Source organism: Plectropomus leopardus, chromosome 12, assembly GCF_026936395.1.
Source record: "Plectropomus leopardus strain MGB_pleo_1.0 chromosome 12, ASM2693639v1, whole genome shotgun sequence".
Taxonomy (NCBI): Eukaryota; Metazoa; Chordata; class Actinopteri; order Perciformes; family Serranidae; genus Plectropomus; species Plectropomus leopardus.
The window spans coordinates 25,064,806-25,079,798 of NC_142187.1; the positions used below are offsets into that span (position 1 = coordinate 25,064,806).

General features: G+C 37.8%; 1 protein-coding gene across 2 annotated transcripts in view; it reads left to right on the forward strand.

Annotated features, from left to right (window-relative positions):
• agap3 (ArfGAP with GTPase domain, ankyrin repeat and PH domain 3) overlaps positions 1 to 14,993 on the forward strand; it is a 167,482-nt gene that overhangs the window by 83,704 nt on the left and 68,785 nt on the right. For both annotated transcript variants that reach the window (XM_042498498.2, XM_042498497.2), the window contains exons 4-6: positions 3,729 to 3,814; positions 8,620 to 8,761; positions 10,187 to 10,321. In XM_042498498.2, the coding sequence (XP_042354432.1) occupies positions 3,729 to 3,814; positions 8,620 to 8,761; positions 10,187 to 10,321 (363 nt within the window). The remainder of the gene's footprint in view (positions 1 to 3,728; positions 3,815 to 8,619; positions 8,762 to 10,186; positions 10,322 to 14,993) is intronic.

Consider the following 14,993-nt stretch of genomic DNA (forward strand, 5'->3'; position numbering starts at 1 on the left):
ATTCTTGAATTTATCATCTGAATCATAATGAGAATGCCCCCTTCTGGCCTAAAAGGTAAGTCCTCCTCTCAGAAATCCACAAAGATGTTGGCGAACCCAGAGTTAACTGATTATCTTTGAGGGGTTTGCAGTGTTTCATTTTAGTGTAATTATAGTGAGGATGAGACATGAAGCGCATAATTAGTTTCTGGCATTTTGCTGCACCAGGGGAGAAAAAAAACCCTCGTAGCTTAATTAGTCCTTGAGAAATCAATGGTGGAAATGCTAGAAAAACAGAAACGATTATTGTTGCTGTAATCAAGGAAACATGTCGGGCTCAGATATGTGCACATGTCCTTCTACATTGCTGCGAGTCGTTGTGATACAACATACCTGTCTCATAATTAGCAGCTGCTCGGGCTCTCTCTGTGCATTTTTATGTGCTTTAACACTGGCTTTACTCCAAATTGGGTATTTACATTGCAGAAGCATTGCCCAGCAGAGGAAGGTTCAGCAATGGCTGTTTCTTCAGTGTTTTGTTCCTGGGCTTTTGCTATGATATCTGAAAAAAGGTACTGGGGTATGTTGCCATGGCAACACCGGATGGAGCTCCGTTGGATTGTGGCTCTGTGTCAAGGTCTAAGCCTCCGTGTAAGCAGAGTATGCTTACTGCGTGTTAACCGTGCCTACCAACTTACCGTCTCTGTAGGCTGTCTGCAAGGTTATTAGTCGCCTCTTTTTATGTAACAGCGAAAAAACACATTCAAATAATTCATCATTTCTTTTCATGGTGATGTAGAAAAGTGTTGTAGAGGTATGGTAGTCTGCTTTATTTATTCACAGCACCAGGTTTTTTGGATGCATTGTATTGGCTCCGCTCTAAATAAAGACAACAGCATCCTGGATGATTACGTAACTGATATGTTTACTTCAAATTCCACCCGTGTTTTCACCAGAGCCGTATGCTTTCATTACAGATTTCAGAGAGACTTTCCATAATCGGCACTGGCGTATGCACGAAGCTGCCAAGCTCCACACAAATGTATTCTGATAAATCTTTGGTTTGCTGTATCGTTCTGATCCAGTCTTTCTCACTGTGTAATGAGATCCTCCTCATCTTTTCCCCGTTTTAAACAGGATTCAGAGACATACAGACACATAGTTTCTCAGTCCTTTGTCTGAATCTCCAAAGCTCTGTGACTTGAGTTAAAAAAAAAAAAAAAGAAATAGCTGGCTGGTGGTACGTGAATCTCTCTCTCTTTGTTACACAACCAGCATCCAGCAGGGCTTCAGAGCCTGTGCAAAAGGCTGGGAGAATCCCCTATTTGCCAAGCAGGCTAAAGTGGACTTAACAGGGTGGAAGTGTGGCTCAAGTGGATCTGTATTGCTTGCTGAGACAGGAATACTGTCCGCCTATTAAAAATTACAGGGCACAGCTACTATATGGCCCCTGCAGCTCCTCTGTGATGTAAGATCTGTAGTTTTTGATATGCTGGTTGAACAGCGTGATCTCCGGCACTCTGTTATCTAATCGTATGAGTATCTCAGCTAACATGTCTGCTTATGAAACTCCTAGAAAATCTGATAAGTGTAACAGGTGTGCTTTTATTCTGCGCACACATCTGCTGGCTTCATTTGTTTGATTTATTTCATGATCATTCGTAGACCTTTTTTTTCCCAGAATTTGTGCATTATTCAATTTTGGTCAAATTGCTTCCAGCATATTTTCGTATTCATAAGGCCCAGTTTTCACTCCCAGGGACATTTCTAGCCTCACAACTTTCTCATTTGAATGTTTTTAATCTCCACAGGATCGCCAACCATTCAAATGATATGCAGAATCTAATTGACTGTGCAGTTCTCCCATTGATCTCTTCTTTATCTGCAGCCAGCGTTGCTCGCGGCAAGGAAAATGCATTTCTATTAGAGGAGAAATAAAGAAAAGGAGAGGGAGACTCAAGGCTGCACGGGGGCTAAGTGTTAGCTCCTCACCACTCTCCTGTGGACGTGGTGTGACCCGAGGCGCACCAGTTAGAATAACGGCCAGGTTTTTTTTAATCTCTAATATTATCTCCCATCACTTCCTTTCCTTTCTCTCTCAGTCTCTAAAATAATTCCCCTTGTCTTATCATTTTATTGCAGAGTGTAATGAGTTATGTTAATGCTGTGAAAACCAATCTTCTTAACCACTGCAGCTCGTGCAGAGAAGTGATGGACTGAACGTGCAGTCTGATAGTGTTTGTGAAGTGAAAGTTGGGTCTTTCCAGGACTTGTGGCAGTGCAGTGACAGTGGCGCTGAACCTGTTCCCTCAGCAGCTGTGCATTAGACACGCTAAATGGCAATTTCTCGCCCACATAATTGGCTCCAGAGAGACCTGCTTTCCTGTTGGCATATGATCCTAAAGGCAACACATTTAGGGGTCTAAATTGAGAACTGCACTTAAACTCACACACATCTCTGCAAACTTTTATGAGCCATGTCAAGCTGTGTTTTGATATTAAATTTGGTATCAGGAATAGGGTTGTGCCCTATCATATTGTTCATTGTGTATTTTTAATTTGATTTTTTTTTAATCACATTGTGTTAATGGCAATATTCCAGCTTGTTGAGGCAACCTCATGCCGTTTTCACAGCAACAACAAGCATGAATATAGGCGAAATTGTTCCATTGGTTGAACATCAGTCATTGTCCTGAGTTCATGTCAATTCAAAATAGAGGAAGATCCCACAGTGTGTCTGTCATCTGGAGATGGTTCAGTTTCAGGAGAGCTGATGAGTAAACCACTGCACTCTGCAAAATATGACACGAAGTGATTGCTGCCAAAGGTAGCAGTATCACAAATCTGTTTTATAACTTAAAAAAATCACCCAGTGCAAAACACTGCAGTCAAGCTGCAGCCTCCACTTTGAGAAAGGCAGTCAAACTAGTCCCCACTTTGTTTGTTTGTTTGTTTTTTTTGCAGCACATGTATACCTCATACAAGAGATTCCAGTAAAAACTGACCAAAAAATAAAAGTGACCTTCTGGTGAATGTAATTCAGTCAGTCAGTCTGTTAATTATAAAAAAAAATCAATCAATTAAAAAAATATTATATTATGAAATAGTTATATTATAAAATGAAAATAAATTTTAAATGTAATAATTAATAAAATGAATGAGAATTTTTCAGAACTGCTGTAAACTCTGTTTCAGGGAGAATTTGGGTTTCATTTGTGTAAATAATTAGTGAAAAATAATGATAAAAAATACATTTTGGGCCAATGACCTCAAAATGACAGTTTAATCACTGAGACAATATCAGGGTATTCTGATGTGAAATTTTAAAATTAAATCCCTCTAAAATGTCACAAACAAGCTGCGTTCCCTCTAAATTCAGATTACATCGCTAGAATAATCACACTGTGATGATCATACACATTAAAGGGTTAAATCAGTTATTATAGAGAAAAAAACAAGATATGTAAAGCATACATTGCAGCATAGCCTTAAAATATCAATATATACCTATTATTTGTAAGGTATATTACCCAGCCCTGATCCAGAACATGTTCAATGTTTGTTCTGATTAATGAGTGTGAAATATGCCTGCGGTCTGGGAAATCCCTGGTGGTCGCTAATTACATCCTAAGAAAGACAATTTTACATTTTAGTTTTGCACCAACACTACACCCGACTCGACATGTTGTAAGAGTGATCTTGGAACAATCTCTGTCATAATAAATAATTCATAAATGTCTCTTCCTCAGGTGGACGGTTCAAGAAAGAAATAGTGGTGGATGGACAGAGCTACCTACTTCTGATCAGAGATGAAGGAGGGCCTCCAGAATTACAGGTGAGGGTGTTGACCCTGAAAAAAAAGTCTCTTTCTTCTTCAAGCTGCGAGATGTGTCAGACAGAAACTGTCTGCAAACTGTCATGCAGACAGGAACTGTTTAGAGACAGACCATTACTTCTCTGCGGGACTGTTTGGAGCAGCGTGACAGCGCTCTGTGGTTGTTCTACCAGAAGCACTTAAGGGGCAACAACAGATCAATGAGTAAGCTCAGCCAAAATAACTTCTGTCGTAAAAGGGGCGATGCAGCACCTAATCGCCCTTTTAGTATGTGAAATATGAAGAGTAATGGAGCTATTGTTTTATCCAAAATGGGCTTTACTCAGTTTTTATGAGAGAACATGCCACTGATATTTTCATACAGACGCTATTTCATGCTTTTCCAAAAGGGAGTAAACTAAAGAAGTGCTTCCTGGTAAATCCAGCCTTGTGTAATGATTGTTTTTACCTCCCTTTTATAGATCGTACAGGACTTAAATGTAGGTAAGATAGGGCAACTATTTTTTATACTTCCTCCTGTCTGGGTTTTCTGAAGGTAATCAGTCAAGATTTCACCCTAACATTCATTCAAGTATCTGGACTATCCGGTTTTAAAGTTTTGGAAAAATCTTATATAAAACAGATGATTCTAATCTATAACAGAGGATCATATTTTATTTTTTAATCACATTTATCTTTAGTCTTAATCTGCAACTAACTAGTGACTAAAGATGCCAATTAAGTTTGTCAATAGAGTCAGAAGTACAATATTTCTCTGTTTTCGCTCTCATGGCCTCCAGCAGTGTGATTTCCAAATGCAGCAGACGGCTGTTTGTCACCGAAAAACTGAAAAACCGACTGAGCGCTACCTGGCCAGCGCCAAACGGCAGACAGACAAAGCTGGCGGCTACCTGGTGAACATAGCAGAGCATTTAGCTGCTACAGAGCCAGACTTCTCCCTCAGGAGTTGATGGAGAGTGCAGCAGAGATAAAAAAAAACAGCAACTGTGAATATTGGACTTGCATTTGTCTGGTGGTCAGAAAAACAACTCCAAATGAATGTTAATGTCGCTCCATGTCTGCTGGATGTGAAAACAGGCAACTGTTTCCTAACACACTCACTATATCAACTCAGAAGATGATGATGTAACATTAGTTTTTCCTCCAGCTTGTCTTTTACTGCACACAAGTAGCCAAAAAATTAGTGCATGCATTTTTGAGTATGTGCGTAGTTATTTGCAGCTCTAGTAAAAATGAAACAACTGCAGGACTCTCATCTTTTCCCTTTTGTTTAAATTAGCAAAGAATAATGTGCAAACACACTCATGTGGCACATATGTGAATGTGATGAGTATTTTTGAACGTCACTCTTTGAGTTTTAGTTGTTATACTCATTTTCAGGTTCATACTTGTGTACTTTGTACCTACTAGAACATGTTAACATGCTTTGATGAGGGTCAGTACGTCATGAAAGGCCTGGAAAAGTCATGAAATTTGAAATTAACTATTTACAGACCTGGAAACGTTTTGGAAAAAGAAATAAACCCAGATAAATGTCACAGAAATTTTCTTCACAAATACCTGTACAACAGAGTATCTACGTATACAGTATATATCGTATCTTTATGTATTCCAGCCCAGAGCTCCAAAACCTCTTGAACTATTCAGACACAATTTAATGTAAAGAAATTATATCTGTGTGCTACATTTTAACCATTAGTCAGTTTTTACAAGTAATGTTAGTCACAGTAATATATGTTATATGTTAAATATAATATATGTTAAATCTGCTCCTATGTGCAGGAGTGGTTGTAAGAGCATGGGAAGCATTTTATTAAACATCTACAAATCTCAAACCCACATCTGCGCTAGATAGAGGCGCAAAATAAAACTCGGTTAGTGTCTCTGGGTCTTGCTAACAAGCTACAAATTGACTTGCTTTTGACTTTTCTCACGAGATTCAATGTTTCTGGTATGGCTCAGTGTGAATTTACACTGTGTTTATATTAGCAGGTACTGATACCTGGCCTGGCAGAGCTCCGATTTCCGCTTACATTACGCTCAGTGAGATTAGGGACCAGAAATGAGTCCGGTTCAGTTGTCAGCTGCCTGTATAATTAGCGGCATAATTAAAGGCCTCCATTATGTTCACACTCACATGAGGCTGAGAAGAGTTGTGGCTTTGGAGGCTTGATTTGCCATTCATTCCCTATAGGGGTTTGGGTGAGGTGTGGAAGCTGAATGGAGACGAGGGCGGTGAGGGGAATAGTTATCACTTGATTGTCACTGCTGGAACTACGCTGCTTAGCCTCTTTTCTACAATGAGCTGTGATTAGGATTGATTTCCTCCACTCGAGGGAAACCTCTCTCACCTGTTCGATCATAAACTACACTGCGATTGTTAATGTATAAGATGCAGCAAAGACAAAGACTGTCTGTCATCATTTACTTTCATATCACCTAACACTGCTTCTTTAGCTGAAAACCAGGCACTCAGTGTGCTATGGCTGTTGCTACACTGCCCCCTTCTGTCTGTATGTATGAACTTCAGATACAAGTAGGCCTGCAACACATTACAGTGATAACATATGTGACATATAAATATTTAGATTAATTTGTGTCTTATGTAGTTTGGGTTTGTTTTTTTTTTTCACAAAAAAAGTTAAAAACACCTCGTCAAAACTTATTGAACTTTCTAAAATCTATGCAAAATGTTGTTTTGCAATGCAATATGTATATACCAGGCATTACAGTTAGAGTATGTAAGAACAGACTTTAAAATAAAATTGTGTATTTCATTGTCATTGAGAGAAGTCACTTACTCTGTCAGTTATAAATAAATATGGAAAAAAACATAAATATATAGAACAAAATAAATACATATTAAATAATAGAAAATGAATGAAATGGAAAAGATGAGAACGTAATTAAAAATAATACTACTGCTTTTCAATTAAAATTGTGTGAATAATTAGTCAAATTTAATAATAAAGATTAAATTAAAAACCAGACTGACTTTAAAATGACAGTACACCACCTCAAAGTGTCTTGGAGGAACCATAAGGGTATTCTGATGTGGAAAATCAAAATTAAAGCCCTGTAAAATGTCATACAGAAGCTCATTATAAGAACAAACTATAAGAACAAAATTCATTTAGAAAAGGTGTTTTAAGACATGTGAATATGGGAAATTATTTATGTGTCAGTAGTTTCCCACACAAAAAGTTAATTACCTTGTTAAAACTTCTTGAACTTATTTGTTATAAGATCCATGAACATGCACATTGTATTTCAAAAAATGTTAACTACTACACAAATAATTTATCCTACTATACTAAAAAGGGCCGTTCTCAGTTAATGTGCACCATGTAGTGATGGGTCAGGGTTTTGCTGCATTAACCGTGTCCATTATAAGAGGCAGTCACTGGTCCAGTCCAGAGCCAGTCCACCCTGCCCGACCTGTAAACATAGGAGTTAATCAGTGACCCAAACCTGAACCACAGATCTGAAAAGCTGAGCTGGAAGTTTCTGGTAATGACCATTGCTAAAAACAACCTACTTGCTGTTGACTATGTTGTATGTAATATCGAGTAAATCTCACGGTATATAATGTTTTCAGTAGTAAAAAATACAAAGGTAGAACGACTGCAAGTACTCAACCATCATTTAAGTGGTTAACTCTTGAGAGGATCTGAAGCACACAGTTACTATCAGTTAGTATCTAAAAGTTGTTGCAAATGAAAGAAAGTTTACATGAATTGAGATGAATTTCATTGTTCAAGACACGGTAAGAACTAATGCTAAATATCATTGTATTACAGGCAAAGGGTTAATTTCTGGAAATGAAAACATATAAAACATTTAATGAATTTAAACACATTTGTAAAAACAGCTCATTGAAGGGATGTGAGATAGTTAAACAGAAAGGGGAAGTGTCAAAAGTTCTGGGATGGAAAGTGTGAATATTCATGTTTAATATCAAGTTTTTTTATGCAGTTTTTAAAAAGTGGTACATTTTGAGAAGTATTCACTTGCTTCTACTTCTTTTCGGACATAAAATACTTTTGTTGTTTACTGAATATGCTTTTTCACTTAAATTTGCATCTTCGAAATAAGGATTTAAACTAAAAAAAAGTAATAATAAGTGCACAGCCAATATTTTACGTGGCTTGTTTACACAAGTGCACAGCTGACAGTGGTTTGTTTACATGTCGTTACAGAGGTGCATAATAAACAGCTTCAGTTTGAACAGAAAGGCACTTGCTTGCTGTTTGGACATGATGTTAGGCCTACATATTTGCAGAGGCATTTATGTTTATATTATAGAGTGAGGGATTTAAAAAACAAATTTTCCCTGGTCAAAAGCCAAATAGCAGAAAGCCTCAGCACAGATAAAGCCGCTTGCTGTGTGAGAAAGACAGAGAGAGAGCTGACGAGAGGGGAAGAGAAGGTGAATGTTTGATTATTGCAGAACGTGTCTGTAAGTTATAACGAAAGCTCAGACTTGCATATTGGATCATGATTGACCAGTGATGTCAAGTAGTTGCTGGTTTGCACATGTCATGAATTTAGAAACGTAACATTTTTTCAGCAGATTAACTTGAAAACATCAGAGTGAAGCTCCAACATCCCAGTAAAGTAACAATACCTGCAACACATTTCCAAACGGAGGAGGACTTTAAGTTGCAAGTGTAGTGTGTGACTGAAGTGGAAGCAGTGGTTTTGATGTCGAAAAAAAGAAATCTGTTGTGTGAATATTTGTGTGCAGTAATGAGGCAGCTTATATTCCTCAGTGCTTCATCATGTCACCTCTGCTCCGTCCTCAGTTCGCTGCCTGGGTGGATGCGGTGGTTTTCGTCTTTAGCCTGGAGGATGAGATCAGCTTCCAGACGGTCTACAATTACTTCTTGCGACTCTCCAGCTACAGGAACACAGCTGAGGTCCCCATGGTCCTCGTTGGAACACAAGGTGTTTGCTCTACATCTGATATATGTGTTTTGTCAAGATATTGTTTCCTCCATAATGAAACTACGCACTTTACACAGGAAGTACTCAATGTTCTTTACACTTGGAAAATATGATTTAAGTATGAGTTTGGCACATTCTGTATTTTTGCTATTGTCAACAAATTCCAGTAAAATGAATTGATCAAACTAACAAGTGATGTGTAGTCAAAGCTTGATATACAGTCGCTCATTTCTGTCTGCAGTAGAGCTCCTTTGAAACACATCAATGAGCTGCTGTGAGGCACTGGATGACATGTTTTTCATTACGATGAGCTCTGAGTTTATTTTTAGTAATCCTACATATGTCGTCCTGTTGCCGGAAATACTCAGTGGCATATCAAACATGTATTAATTAGGCATGTGAATATGACAGAAATTAAACAGTCGATACCAAATATCAGTAAAATGTTATGATCCTCAGTACCCAATTAAGTTCTCATTTTTTTATTATTTATTTGTTTTGTTTTTTTTAATTCATTCAGTAATTCATTAATCCCTTATGCTCTGCCTAAAACACAAAGTAAGAGTTGATGTATCTTCATGAGATTTTGTGGTCAAGGATACACATACATATGTAGCTTAGAGTACATTAACATATTTCTCCATTGTCAGTCGCACAGATTTGATGGTTGGTCTTTTCGGTAGAATATTTGTCCCAACTTTCCTCTTATTTGATCTGATGCCTGAGCGAAAATTGACAGTGATGAGCAGTCGCAGCATTTTACCCAAATTTGAACATTTTTCATCTCTCGATAACTTAAAGTGCAGAATGGAAGCTCAGCGTCTCGTCACAATGCTGCTGTTTGTAGCGTAGTGTAAATAGGAACGCTCCCATTGCAAAGGATTAAGAAAATAGCAAACCTCAGAAAAACAAACTTCTTTTTGACGATGAGAAATGGAGCTGTCGCTGCAGCTGCACTTGCTGCTGTCATCCACGTGTTGTTGTTTTCCATGGTGATTGGTGTTCTTCTTCTTTTAACATTTAACAGCAGAATAAAGCACTTGTAGATGAATGTGTGGTCCTGTCAGGTCCAGAAGAATTGCAGGCACGGTACCTACTGTACTGGATAAAAATGTTGTGTTTGTGATATCAACTTGAAAGTGGAGTACAAGTTTGCATGACATCCTTAGTATTAACCTGCAACTAAAAATAGTCCCCAATAAATCAACTATTTACTCCAGAATTAGTAACTGTTCTAACTGTTGTAACTTCTGTTTACAGTTTCCAGCTGTTTTTAGGAAATTATTTAACCTGTGTTCAAAATGAAATTATATACTTGTGTGTTTTTGGTGAAATCTGTTGACACTGACAAAAACCATAACATATCGACAACCTTATTAAAGTTGAGTGTTTGAGTAATCTTTTATTCTCACCCTGCTCTCTTAGATGCAATCAGTGCTGCCAACCCCAGAGTGATTGACGACTCGAGGGCCAGAAAGTTGTCAAATGACCTGAAGCGCTGCACGTATTATGAGACCTGCTCCACCTACGGCCTGAATGTGGAGAGAGTCTTCCAGGACGGTGAGAGGGGAGCCAAAAAATAATAACGATAAATGGAAATGGGTTAGACAGGAAGTACAAGGTGTAGTTTTAACATCATGATGGTTTAGAGTTCAGCACACTTCTAGTTTAAACTGTAATCTTTCAGTTTATTGGCATTTTCATTTGAGATGAAATAGTTATTTGATCGACAAAACATGTATCTGGAACTATGTTCTAATTGTTTAGGCAATAAGTAGGGATCTACCGGTTGTGAGATTCTTGGCCGATACTGTACAATTGATGTTTCTTTGTTTTTTGTTGTTTTTCATTCTCCCTTTTGTGCAAAACAAAAAAATAACTCTTCAAAAGTAATTAAGCCTTTCATTACACTATCTTTGAGTAAGCACAAATTCAGCCATAGAATTGTATGAAACAAGATGTCAACTGGGGCTCTTGGAAATAGTGATGGCCGTTTCTGACTATTATTGACGAGAAACATGACCATTTGACATATATAGACAATTTGTTACCAATGAATTAAAAAAAAAATCCGCAGATTAATCTATAATGAATCATTTGTGGGTTACAGGCTGAGGTTTCACTGAGTCACCTTATTCTCATGCATCACCCAAAGCAAATACAAAGGCTGTATTAATACACTGAGCTCAAAATTATTCCAAACCACCATCCCAACAGCTAAACCACATTTGAGATTAATAACTTACAGTTTGAAAAGTTTGATGGAAAAACTACAGGACATTCTGACAATTTATTGGATGAACAAATGAGCTGCATTTTGTGTGAAGAATGTGAACACTGCAAGGTTCTTTTAACTTCCCACCATTTCAAGAAAAGTGGTCAAATTAGCTCTAATATGTGCAAAACTGAGGTAATTTTTCACTTAGTCCCTCTGACAAAACAGTAAACCACCTTGATAATCTTGAATCAACTTTTTTTTTTAACTGTATGTCAGTCTCTTAGACATAGTGTTGAAATTCACTAATAATTATTAGTTATTGTTAGCAAAATGCATAAATGCCCATACATACTTGAATCACTTAGAGGGGTGCACATACACATTAATATGCGTTATGCCGTGTGCTCGGCAGCTCTGATTGGCAGTATGCTTTGTTAGCAGTAAAGGAACATTAATGGTCTCACCTCAATTAATGCTGCATACAGCAGGCATTTTAAATTAAATTAATTTGTCAAACACTACAATTATTAATCATGGAAGCAGAAATCATAATGAAGGATTGCATACAAATGTGGAGACCAGCTAATATTCAGATGTGATTGAATGGTTTACTTAATGTCTCTTAAAAGTATCTGGAAACTCTGAGTTTTCCCCAAAATCTATAATTGAAGTCATGAAACTGTTGTTTGGAAACTCTGCTGCCTCAACTCTGGCACATTATCCCCCTAAGGCTGCCGCTCCTTTGAAAGCCTGTCATCCCTCCACAAAACATCTGAATATGTAACACAACGTTCACTTTGCATTTCATTGGCTTGATGCACAGGCACGTTGTCTTCCCTCCCTGCCTTAATTGCTTCCCGAAGCCCAATCTGAAATAATTAAAAGAGATGAAGGAGTGTTGGCTGTCTGGAGATGTCGCTCTGTGTCACCCTTGCCTTCTCTCTGTATTTGCCATGCTGCAGCAGGCAGCCGGGCGTTGTGGTCCCAGCTGTCAGCACAACTTCAAATCATCTCTTTCCCTCAGTGCTAATTCACATCACGCAGCCGTGAACATCACCTCCCTCCCTCCCTCCCTCCTTCCCGGTCCACCCAGTCCCTCATTCAAGTGTGCTGTGAATTAAATGACAGGTTGCACCAATTGCATGTAAAATCAGGTTGTTCAGATGGTGACATAGTCTCATTTGGCTAACATCACTCTGTAGAGCTCGGTGAGTGACACAAAAAAATTGCAAGCATCATTTTGTATGATTACTTTTCTTGGAAATAGAGGTACCTTTTTTCCCCCCAGGAGATAGGTATGAGCCACCTTGCAGTATGTTGCTTATTACCTGACTGGAAAACAAATGGCCCGAGGTGTTCATGATAATGTGCTCATATGGCTCTTCGTCTGTTTGGAATTAGCTTTGCTTACTTTGTTGAGCTGTATTTTATTAATATGGTTCTGTTTATAAAGAAACAAGAAAGAAATTAGCATTCTTCCTCTGTCTGCCTGAAGACTTTATTGACATATCCTAAAATTATGCATATACATAGGCCTGCATGCATAGTTGCCCAGAGTTGTTTGCATACGTCTACAGAAGTCTGAGATTAAAGGGAAACTATTATTCTCATTTTCAAGTTTATTATTGTATTCTGGGTTTCTACAAAAACATGTTAACAGGCTTTAATTGTCCAAAACACTTTTATTTTTCTTATACTGTCAGTGCTGGAACACCTGTACTCACCCGCTGTTCCAGACGCTCCGTTTTAGCTTCTGTCTCTTTCAGCCCCCCTCCCAAAAAAGCCCAGTCTGCTCTAATTGGTCAGCATTTCGGTTGTTTCATAAGTCACCGTCTCTGCATTGTTGTTGCAATGACAGAGAATAGTGGCACTTTCTACTGTGAAAAATTGCAGATAAATGTCTCTAAAACACAACCAGACATGTTCCAACAGGAATATGATCTGGAATCAAGGACAGTATTATAAAAAAACTGTCAACAAAGTTTTCATGTTTCGCAGATGTTGGCGTGCAGCTACTTGCGGTAGTGTAGGCTATGTAATGTAATCACCTGCAGCCGCATGCCTGCAGCAGATGTCCATTTAAATCTATCTCAAGCTGACATCAGTTTGTCTCTAAAGTCTAAAAAAAACAACATTGAAACAAGTATTCGGAACTATCTGAAGCCTGAGGCTTTTTAAAATATATTTATTGTTTATTTAAAACTTTAGCCACATTTATTATGAACATCCGACACTGAAAAATTATACATATGATAGAAAATAAGTAAAAGTATAATAGGTCCTCTCTAAGGTACAAATTGTTAGTTTTAAAATGACCCTTATGATCTGATAGCCCACATAAAAATGTAGAAAATTAGGCCATGTGAACATTTTTTGATAGTGTTTTTAATAATGACACTGGGAAGAAAATCTTTTTCCACTTTACGTTTAATATGTAGGTGAAACATCACATTCAGAATTAACTTAGTCTACAGATAAATATGTTTTCTTGCTTCTGAAGTCTTGTTATGGTGAGGCCTGGGGGGAGCATCCTCCTTGTAACCCTGCCATCCCTCTCCAGCTTGTGATACCATCTAGACCTGCTCTATATGAAAACAGTCAGTTTGACTTGACATGACTTGACATGCCCTGGGTCCAGACAGAGACGCCCTGCTATTTTCAACACATCGCAGACACAGAAAGGTCATAACCTTTGAAAATAACCATATCTTACTTAAACTCTGCACGGCTACTTACTAGATTTAAAGTTACACAGTGTCAACTTTTAACTAGCTTTGTATCATAGTAATGTGGGTAGTTTGTGTTAATAAACTGTGGTAAACGTCTTTTGATCTAACCAGAGCTCTGATCTCCCTGCTCGTGAATTTTTGCTGGCTCAAAACACAGATTGTGCTTCCTCATTTTTGTATGCCCACCACCAGGGACACAAGTGTGTAGAAGTTTCCCGCACCTCTCTCAAGCTCTCTCAAACTAGGCAGTGCTCAAATATGACAAATATATAAATATAACTGTTACTGTATTTCCTGTTTCTTGCCACATATTTCAGTGCACTGTTTGGCTGAATTAAGAGAGTTTCTGAACAAGAAGTGGAAGCCTTACTGTTTCCCTGTATTCTAAAAACAGAGGCTGCAAATAAACTACGTAAAACACATTTTAGCTTACCATTTCATTGTAATTCAAGATCTTTTGTTTCTAGCCGGCCACCATATTTTTTCCTGTGGAAAGATGGAAAAGCGTATATTACAACATGCACCAGCAGGAGCGTTATTTGTCCTGTGTAATGCAAAGCGTTATGGTAGTTGTAGGTTTTTTACCTTTTGAGCAAAACTGAATGCCACAGTCCTTTTCCTCTGTTTTCTCTGGTCATGCAGCACCAATTTCATCTCAGTATCTGTGTCTTTTTACTGCATAGACAGCCCAGTTTTATATATATAAAAAACTTTCAGCAATTAAATACATTTTTAAGAAAATATGCTGTTTAGGGTGCCTGACCCTTTAAGTTATTACAGGTGACTAACATAATCCAAAGTAAGAGGGCTGGCCCCTAGCTGAGAATTGCTGTCTTGTAATACATGCTGGTTTATAAATTTAAAACATGATATATTTTACAAAAAAACTTTATATGATATACCTTTAAAAGGTTGTTTGTACACATTAATTGAAGAACCACCTTTTTCTTTGCGTTGTGGTTTTTGGATGTACGTTCATCACATTAATTTGTCATGAAAACAAATGTTTATCTAAGTCTTTAGGAAACCAAGTTTCAAAGTAAGAAGGCTGCTAAAACATCTTTATTTTAGCATTTATGTTAATGAAATGTATCTGATCTCTGACCCAGGACTAACACATGCTTTTTATTTAATAATGCAGCATTTCTAAAAGTTGTGACACTCGCTGCTATTTCTATTTTAGTCCCCGAAATGAGTAATGCTAACAAACAACCTGCAGAGGCACCTGTAAAATTATGGTTTCAATGTTCTCATTGCTTTATTAACCAGCCCACCAAAACTCTAT